This window comes from Pseudomyrmex gracilis, unplaced genomic scaffold, assembly GCF_002006095.1.
Source record: "Pseudomyrmex gracilis isolate BER0280 unplaced genomic scaffold, ASM200609v1 scaffold_587, whole genome shotgun sequence".
In the NCBI taxonomy this organism is placed as follows: domain Eukaryota; kingdom Metazoa; phylum Arthropoda; class Insecta; order Hymenoptera; family Formicidae; genus Pseudomyrmex; species Pseudomyrmex gracilis.
The window spans coordinates 22,023-32,745 of NW_018021171.1; the positions used below are offsets into that span (position 1 = coordinate 22,023).

Below are 10,723 nucleotides of genomic sequence, written 5' to 3' on the forward strand. Positions count from 1 at the left end.
AATTTGATATGGAATATCTCTAAAGCCATTCTTTTAAAAAAAGAAATTCTCCGTGTATAAAATTGTATGAACATATTCGGCATATAAATTTGAATAATTAAATATAATAATTCTAATTTGTATATAAGTATATATGAAAAATTTTTTACCGGGATTGCATTGGATTATGAATAAAATATTTTAGAACTAATAAATTTTTGTATGATATATCGAATATCTTTTTCAGTACCTTGATAGCCACCTGTCAGTGTTTTTGCTCTCATGTTGCCGAAAACAAAACGCTTGAGTTTTCAGCAAATTTAGAACAAGGTGAGTCAGGCATTTGTCTTTGGTTTGACATGACACGTATTCAACATGTGTTGCCGACAACTTGCTGTATATTTGCTGTCAACGGTTTATCACTAACATAAAGAGCAACATGACAACAAGTTGCTAACAACACGTCATAAATTTCAGCAAAAATATAATATGTCGAAAATGGACAAATATATATTCAATAACACATCGCTCTGTGAAAGGGGAATTAATTAATTCAAGATTTTACTCAAATTAATCTTTGGAGATCTGATTTAGTTCGCCGATCAACTGATTAACTCGATGAAAGGTACCGGAAAAAATCCTAAGATGATGGGTGGGATTTGAACTCGAGACTTTCATATTTGCAATCCCTGCACTCAGTCCGCAAGGCTACTTGTTCCTTACTAAAATATAATTATTTTTGTCTACTTACTCTAAAAGACGGTCATTCGTTTTCGACATTTAATGGGTTATCAGATAGAATAAATATATGTCAACAGTTTTTACCAACCATACNACAGAAGTACAGACATCGGTGTTTTGTTTTGTTATCGTCATGTTGCTCTTATGTTGCCGAAAACGAATGATAAAGCAAAGAGTTTTCTATAAATAAAAGTCATTTTGTTGACAACGTAATGAGCTATAGTTGCTCTTTGTTTGCTTTGAATCTGCTGACACAAAATGTCTCAAATTTGCCTTTGTGTTGTCGATTACGTATGACTATGCATCATGTATTCAGCAAATACACAGCAACTAGTTGAAAACTTCAGCTCAGCATTAAGTTACATGATTTTGCAAAACATGCTTGGCTATCAGGGTAATATTACTCAAACGTATGTATCACTCTGCATTGTACTGTTTGAATAATTATTAATAAAAAATAAATCCATAACATTTATAAAATTATATATAGACATATATGTATATGTATGTATATATGTATATATGTATGTACATGTGTATGTGTATGCATATATATGTATATCTATATATGTATTTGTATATATGTATATGTGTATGTATATGTAAATTTCACGTATTAAAATGTTATTAAAGTTAATTTATTATGCATATAGGTTTTACAATGTGGATACAATTGTGTGTAGGATTGGTAAGATAATAAATTTATCGTGGTACGGAATTTTATAAGCTTTGGCGCAAATATTTTGACAAAACTATGATTCTATATATCTGTTTTGCCTTACTGTAACTATTTCTAAATGTTGATTCCTAAATGGTGGTTTGCATGATATAAGAAACACATTTGTATTATAAGGTTTTGTTCCTATAATATAAAATTATGTGATCAGTTTTGTTCCTATAATATATAAATTTATTATCTTTTTTTAGCGATATTAAGGACGCAGACGATAGTATTATCCTTTAATATAACGCAGTTATTTGTATTATTGTTTAAATAAAATAAAACAAGTTAAATAAAATAAATCTAAATACACTGTTTTATATTCTTCTATATATGTAATCACGTTCATGACTCAATACACCATTTTTATGATCTCTCTCAAGAAATCTTTTGTTACGCACTTCGGAGCAGTTAATACAAAAATTTAACTCATGAAGTCTTTGATCAATCTGTTGAAGTGGTTTATCTCCTTTTCGGATTAATTTTTTTTTTTTTTTATTAAGTTATCAATGTAGCTTTAGTAAGAACGGCTCCAAGTTTTTAAATTATTTCTAAGNTGGAAAATATAGGCCGATTGGAATCTAAACACGGTTGTTAATGTGTCAGATAGTTATGAATTTATTATTAAAATGTTACAGACGTTTCGACTACCATTTCTGATTTCAAAANTTATTATTGTATAGATATATTGAAAAGGACCGGAACTCTACGGTCGAAACGTCTGTAACATTTTAATAATAAATTCACAACTTTCTAACATATTAACAACCGTGTCTAAACTCCAATCGGCCTATATTTTCCACCTTAGAAGTAATTTAATATTAAATTAATCTATAACCTTACAATATTACAATAATATTCTTGATATATCACCGCAACATTACTGTGATATATCATCGTAATATTACTGAGATGCGATTCGACGGACATTTTAATATTACTGTGATATTACAATAATATTACTATGATATTTCTACTATATTAGAGTGTAATATTGCAATCAAAAAACAATATTACTGTGATATTGCAGTAATATTACGTACTATGTGGGTAGGTATCTGAGTATATTACACTCTAATATAGTAGTAATTCAAGATTTTACTCGTAATTATTAATAATATTTAGAAGACTGATTCAGTTCTCCGATCAACTGATTAATTCAATGAAAAGTACGGAGAGCCCGGAAAAAAATCTTAAGATGATAGTGGTATTCGAACTCGAGACCTCCCATATTCGCAGCCCCTGCACTCAGTCCGCGAGATCACTTGTTTCTTACTGAAATGTAATTCTTTTGTCTACTTATTCTCAAGCTATTTTACACATTTTATTTATTATTGTATTAAAACTATTAAAACTATTGCAGTATGTGTGTGTGTGTGTGTGCGTGCGTGCGTGCGTGCGTGCGTGCGTGCGTGCGTGCGTGCGTGTGTGTGTGTGTGTGTGTGNTGTGTGTGTGCGTGCGTGCGTGCGTGCGTGCGTGCGTGCGTGCGTGCGTGCGTGTGTGTGTGTGTGTGTGTGTGTGTGCGCGTGCGTGTGTGCGTGCGTGCGTGCGTGCGTGCGTGCGTGCGTGCGTGCGTGCGCGCGCGCAATGTACCTGCAACAATGGATAAAAATACTTCTCTTTATATATTATTATATTATATTATACTATTATATTATTATTATATTATTCTCTTCATATTATTATTATTAAAAATAATTCAAAATACAATTTTACAACGCAAATACATTTTTTGTTAACATTTATTGATTACTATAATTAATTCTTAATAAATACATACAAAATGATATATAAAAATATGTATGCACATTTATATGTATCATGTGTATTATATAATAAAAATGTTATTCACACACAAAGTAGTTTTTGTTAATATAATACATTTTAAAAACAAAGCGTTTATGTTTAAAACAAAAATTGTAAGGATTTTGCAACAACTTAGCAAAAGATATGTATCATATTATATGTAAGATATTGTTACGCGGGGGACACCGCGTGTGTGCCGCGGGAGCTGTGTAAACGGCGCGCGCTCGGTGCGACTGTCGGTTGCCAGGCGACAACGGTTGTTGTGAGAGAAGAGAATTCTCGGTCGCGGATTCTGTCACGACGTATTTGTAAATCCGGTCGCATTCTTTAATTATTATTGTACCTTGAGCCATAATAAAGTGTTGATCAAAGAGCCGCGTTCTCTCATTTCCGCGGACGGTTGCGCGAATCGCGGAGCTTGGCGACGGAGACGAGTCGTTCTCACCGCGAACGTATATAATGCAATGTATGCAACTAAATAGTAAAATACGTTAAATGACATCTCTAACGTTTAAAAGACATAACACACAAAAACATATTTGATATATAATCTTGCTACTTACAAAGCAATACAATTATTATTCTCGTAATAATGTAATATTATACATAAATGGAATATATTGATAATATATATATATATATATTATTGTAATATTGTATTATAATATGTAATATTACTAGTATAGTGCAATTACTGTGATATTTCTGTAATATCACGTGCTATGTGAGATGTATACATTATATATGTATAAAGTTATTTATGCGTAAGTAACGATATTAAAATAATATAAAGATATGCACTTTTAATAATTTAATAAGTTCTCATAAACATATATATCTGTTATATATCTATAATATACGTTTAATGGATGTCCATAATAAATTTTATATGGATATTTATAGTAGACATAGCATGGATATGCTATAGTAGATATGCATTAGACATTCGTCCATTGTTCATCATGAAGATGTAACTGTAGATGTTGTATGATTCTTCAATAGACATCATGTTCTCTCTCTCTCTCTCTCTCTCTCTCTCTCTCTCTCTTTCTCTCTCTCTGTGTAAGACTAAAACATTATTCTAATTTGAAATCTATATTTGTGCTACTAGCATGCTTAGCAAAATTGGAACAATGTTGGTAGCCTGCTTTCATGACGACATATCTGCAGCGCTGGCAGTAAATTTGAAACACAGCCAAAATTAAAATAATCACAAAACTAATAAATTTGTATATTAAGGACAAAAAAATATGTAATAATAAGATATTGGTAAATGTTTATCACAACGGACTCAGCCCCGATGACTGTGACTTTGACATATGTTGTCAAGGACATATCGCCTAGTAACAATCGAAAAGTTTTAGACATCGCTTGCTTTTCGTTAAAAAGTTATGATCTTAAGAAGTTGTATCGAGTTTATGTATACTGTCTACATATACTGTCTATATACATTTCAATATGCATGTTTTTATACATAGAAGATGTACAAAGAAAATATTACAAGTACGTTCAATTATTTATTGAATGTAGTCTGCTCATTAGTTCAAAAAAAGCATCAATATGTTAGAACTTCAGGAAAAACTTCGATGAACTAAACAAAAATGCGTGAGAATTTATAGATATGAAAAAAAATAAACAGTGAAGGTGGTAAATAATGTAAACATTCAGAAGAAACATTCACGTACTATGTTCGTGTTGTAAACGTGTAAGGAGGGAAGGGGCTCGGCCCCTCCTCCTGCACCCAAAAAAACCTAACTTTTTGTTTTAATTAGGGAGAATAAGAATATCATGCATATTATAAATATTAATTATGCATATTATAATATTCATGAATATCATGAATATTATGCATAAGAATGTCTTATGCATTTTCCGCTCTCTGGGGAGGGAGCGAGGGAGTTACCATAAAAAGCTGCGAGAGAAGCTCCTGGAAAGCCTGAAGGCTATTACCTCACGGGATTACCTCTCTCATCGCCTCCAAGCTCTTATAAAAGGCTATCTTCTTAATTGGAGCCTAAGCTCCACTGTAGCGGAAAGAAGGGCCACAATCTCCTTCCGTTACCAGTGAGGCTACGTGCAATGAGAGATGTGAGTCCCCGCTCACACCTCTCGTGTAGTTCCGGCGTCAAACCCCCGAAGGAGGACACTACTCCAAACAAAAGTGGAGACTGGACACGCAAACCTCCTTTTAACAACAAGGGCATATCCGCTTTGAAGGACTATCGGTCCTTTGAGGACAGAGACTCCGGCCGATGCTTCTTCGGCTCCAGGGGACTTTCCAGCAGAGCAACAAGGGCGCTCCTCGCCCGCTGAGATTTAGCCCTCGGAGCCACTTTCTTCTTTCCTTTTGCCGCCGCCGTCTTCTTCAATGCGACTAGCACCGGAGAATCGGGCGCGGCGGATCCCGACGCCTGCGTCTCCGGTGTCACGCCTAGAACCGGAGGCTCTTTCGCCGCTATGTCCATTAAGGAGCCCTCACTCGGCGAGCCAGCAGCTGAAGTCGACTGACTCGCGGAGAGGGTTTCCGAAATCGCTTTGCAGTTGCGGAAGAGAGAGCGGGTTTCTATCCTCCCAAAAACCGGCTTTTTGCCGGGGACCAGAGGGACTGAACATGCCGGTTCCTTCAAGCGGTGTTTGGCTGGGCGGCCGAGATCAGCGCAAAGCAGGCACCTCGGCTCCTTCGCCCTGCATGCTTCGGCCAGTGGTCGGGATCGCCGCAACGGTAACATCGTTGCTATCCATTGCAAAAGCGCACATCTGCTGCACATGCGGTGTGCAGGCAGCGGTGACACCTCATCTAGTTCTGGGCGGCAAAGTCTCGACAAAAGTCTGCGCTCAGCCCACCCGGACGCGGCCATCGCGAGCAAGTCACTTGACTGCCGCCACTGGGCAGTGCATCCAGCAGGCGCAGTCCCCCGACAGCGACGCCCGAATCGGTCTGATCCGGACGTCGCACTCGCGACAGCCCCCACTGGCTAGGGCTGCTGCTAACTTCTCGTAGGCAACTCAGTCGTCAAAATCTGCCACCCGGATAGCTCTGGACTTGGCGGATCGCCCGACTCTGACCCAGATTTGCCTTGACAATTTCCTTTATAAGGGAGGCATCAGCCTTGGCCTCTTTCTCGTCGCCGGAGATCTGCAACATCATCCCTCTAGCGACGGTCTTTTTAACACGGATCCCCGTGATGCCGAGCTCGTCCAGCCAGATTGTAGCTTAGCACTGTCGCATGACCGCGGCGTAGGACGCATTCTCTCTTTCCTGTAGGAGAGTCATCACCGCGGTCGTCGACACTCTTGCGCGCGATACCTGTTTCTGCGCCGCGGCCCCCTTGTTTGCGGAGGCAGGCGCACTGCCCTTAGCCCAGGGTTTAAGAGGAGAAGGCACTGGAAGAGGCCGCCCGCTTTGCCTTCTTTCTTACTACTTGGGTCTAGCTATCGGGGTTGGCACCTGCCGAAGTCCCGGGCTCGGCGACGGGACCCGCCGAATTGCCCGGTCGGGTCTTCCCGCGCGACATAGAGCGAGAAAAGGCCTTACCGCCCCAGCTCCGCCGCATCGCGTTTGCAGTCTTCGCAGCTTCTCTGCGAGAAGGCGGAGGCTTTAATTTCTTCAGCCGACGAGCAATAAGCTCGTCAATTTTAGTAAAAAGGAATTTCTCCGCCAGACATTTTCTTGCCGGAGAAGAAAGCAGAGGGGGCATGCAGACCTTTGCCCGCAGCTTCTCCTCGCTCTTAAGCTTTTTCATCTCCGTCCGCAGCTCCGGTTTTCCAGGTACGCCCTGGAGGAAGCCGGTGCAGAGGTGTAACGAGGATCCTCTCGGAGACGCCCGTCAAGCGTCTTTAGGATCACCCTCACATTTGCGGTTGCGTCCTGCAGGGCTCGCACTAACGAGCCACTAAGGTGATTGGAGCAGGACGCGATTTGCTTCACCTTTTCGAGTTTTTTGTGAACTTTGATAGTCACTTCCTTAGTTGGAAGAATGGCTATCTGTTCTTCTAAAAATGGAAGTAATAAATCGTCGGTGACAGGGAGGGAAGATGGTCGCCGGTATCTCCGGATGACCTCAACGTCACTTGGATCGAAGTCCGGATCCGGCTTTGTGGTTCTCTTTTTCTCCGTTTCCTTCAGGCGGCGAGCCCGATAGCGGGCAGCGCGCGCCTCCTCTTGTTCCCAGTCGAGGCCGACAAATTTTCCGTGAGTGGGCCTACATCTCTACGAATGTCCCTTCTTTTTCTGCTTCCTTCTTTGAGAACCCGAAGTCCATCAGAGAAAATAGGAATTCCACTGTACTCGATGAGGAACTCCTGCTACTGCTTGCGCCGCTCCGAACCGACTCGTTGGTCTTTGCAGACGCAGCTTCACTAGAGGGGCCTGCGGTGCACCCCTCTAGCAGTCCATCTTGGAATGACGACGGAGCAAGGCTGGGACGATACTCTCCTCTTGCCGGGACCTGGGAGTCCGGTAAATCTATATTGTTCTTCTGACTCATCTCTATAACTTAGAAGCAGTTTAATTTTGGAGTTTTCCTTCTTCTAGTCTGGTTGACTTCCAAGACTGACAAGGCCGGACTCCCCGGGTTTGTGCTCAGAGTTTTTCTTCCCCTATTTTCTTTCTTAGCTTGTTCGCTCACCGAGTGCCTGTCTGGCTTGGGAGACCATGCCAGGGACCTACCTTAACTTGTGTTACTATAATATTATTAAGAGTAAATGAAGTTTTTTTTTCGAGGGAAGGCAGGAGAAGGAGCGAAGTCCTTTCTTGCTTGCATGTGTACGATAGTGTGTGATGCAAATGAAATATTTACTTCTTAAAAGTATATATATGGATAAAAAAATAAAAGTTTATTTCAGAAATTTATTTTGTTCATAACTTTTTAATAAATAATGAGCAACGGCTAAAACCTTTCGATTGTTACTTAGAGACATATCCTTGACAACATATGTCAAGGCCAAGGTCATCGAGGATGTGTCCGTTTTTATAAACATTTACCAAAATGTTTTCTTCTTTTAATACAGGATCGCATGTGAAGAGACCACATCCGTGTGAACAGAGTTCGTGTTATCCTGCGACTGGAAACTTATTAATCGGCCGCAAAAATAAACTGAGTGCTTCATCGACATGCGGTCTAAAGGGTCCGGAAAGATTCTGTATTGTTTCACATCTTAAAGAAAGAAAAAAATGTTTCTTTTGCGATGCATCGATACCGAAACAGCAACACAATATTGAAAATATTGTCAGCGGGTAAATCTACAATTTTCTTGCAATAATTGCCATATTATAGAAAATAAACTATAATAAAAAATTTTAAATATTAGAAATTGGGTAATAATGGATTGTAATGAGATATTAATTATTATATAATTAAATTTAAGAACGTGGTGGCAAGCCGAGAATGGAGTAGAAAATGTTACGATACGCTTTGACCTCGAGGCTGAGTTTCACTTTACACATATTATTATTCGCTTTCAAACGTTTCGACCTGCTGCCATGCTGATCGAAAGATCATACGATTTTGGAAAGACTTGGCAAATATATCGGTACTTTGCACACAACTGCGAACATTATTTCCCTGGAATACCTATTTATCAACCTCAAAGTTTGACGGATGTCATTTGCGAAACACGATATTCGGCTGTTGCACCATCCACTGGAGGTGATGTAATTTTCAGGTAAAACATAATATTAAATACACTATTTAACAATTAGTAAACTTTGTGTACGTGTGCGTGTGCGTGTGTGTATCCATATACAGAGTTTAAAAGAAGAGTAAGATATTTTAGGAAGATATAGAAAGAGTATATTTCTCAAAAATATACTAACTATATATTAACTTAAAAAATTTATATAAAAAAATAAATTATTGAAATATTTTTCTATCAACAAAAATTTTTCTCAAATAAATAGAACAATTTTAACAAATATTTGCAAGTAAGCCATTTCTTAAATATTATTATTTTTAATATTTTTTATATTAAAAAAGTTTTGTATTTTATGATTTTGTTTTATATATTTATTTTTTTATAATTTATGCAAAAACAACACAGCTATTACCTTATTTTATAATAAAAAATTTTCAAAATAAATTTTTTTATACTTACATAGGCTCTGAAAGAAAGAATCTTATGTTTTTTCTACACACTTAGATTTATTCTGACTGCAACGCAGACTTACTTGTATGCAATGTTGTATCCTGATAGGAAAACATTTACAAAATTATGTGATGAAATCTTGCACTAAAATTGTAATTTGCAAGTATACAGATATATTTTAGGAAGATGTAAAATTGATCTTTTATAAAATATTTGTAGTTGTTTGCAAAATTACTTTCCAAATACTATTTCGCCAAAAGAATAACGATATGGCGAATCATCTTAGCAGTATATTTGCAAACTTAATTTCTTAAAGAAATTATCTAATAATTGAGAAAAAATTTCAGCTATGTGATGTTTAAAATATGTAGAAATATAGTTGCATATGAAGAAATCAACTTAATTCATGTATATACTTATGGAAATGCATAACGACCTTTTCAAAATTTTTGACAAATATTATTTACAAAATTTTATTTTGACAAAACTGTTGCGTTATGGCGTATCATCTTAGTGCAATCATTGCAGGATCGTCGTTATTCATGATGCCATTTTTGTGCAATGTTTTCACAATTTGCTTATTAGACTTTGTTTTAAGTTAATTAACTCTGCATATCATTAAAGCCTATTTTGTCCACTGCTGAACATAAGTCTCTCTCAATAATTTTTATTTGTTTTGATTTTGGGCATCCTGAATCCAATTTGCAACTATTCGTTTTATGTCGTCTGTCTAACGAGTTAGTTAACGTTTTCTGTTTTTGTCTTATCTGAGTTACTCCATAATTTTGGTCGATTTTTTGTTAGACATCCTTGCGATATGTTCGGCCCAGTTTCATTTGAGGTAGGTTTCATTTGAGGTAGGTTAGGTTAGGTTAAGTTAGGTTACTTTGTTTTACTACGTCGGTGATCCCGGTTCTTTTACAAATTTGTTTATTTAAAACTTTATCTCTTAATGTGATTCCTAGCATAAAGTGTTCCATGTCTTGAACTACTTCAATTTTAATAAACTTTATTGTTAATAAACTTCCGTGTTAAAGTTTCTGAACCATAAGTAAGAATGTTGGATATTAATTTATCGCATTTTGGCACAACCGATACTTTGTTTTAAAATTAAAAAAAACAAAAATTTGATACTACTGTTAGCGAAATAAGTGATGCAAAGCAATTCGTGCAATTTCGTATGTATTCGTAAAAAATCGGAAGTAAAATTCGGAAATGCGAATCGATAAAGAAGAAATTATATGTAGTCAGTCTCTCTCTTTCTCTCAGTCGATCCTTCCATTAATAACACAGCCACACAAAAAAAAAAAATTTCTTTGGCCTGGGGATCAGACCATGTTTATTATATGTTTTTGGGGTCGCTGAATCCGAATCCGAGGTCCATTAAACCC

General features: G+C 37.1%; 1 protein-coding gene across 1 annotated transcript in view; it reads left to right on the forward strand.

Annotated features, from left to right (window-relative positions):
* The window catches only part of LOC109861119 (laminin subunit beta-1-like), a 55,032-nt gene that overhangs the window by 12,107 nt on the left and 32,202 nt on the right, over positions 1-10,723 (forward strand). The window contains exons 4-5 of the mRNA XM_020440636.1: positions 8,259-8,484; positions 8,616-8,912. Coding sequence (XP_020296225.1) covers positions 8,259-8,484; positions 8,616-8,912 — 523 coding nt within the window. The remainder of the gene's footprint in view (positions 1-8,258; positions 8,485-8,615; positions 8,913-10,723) is intronic.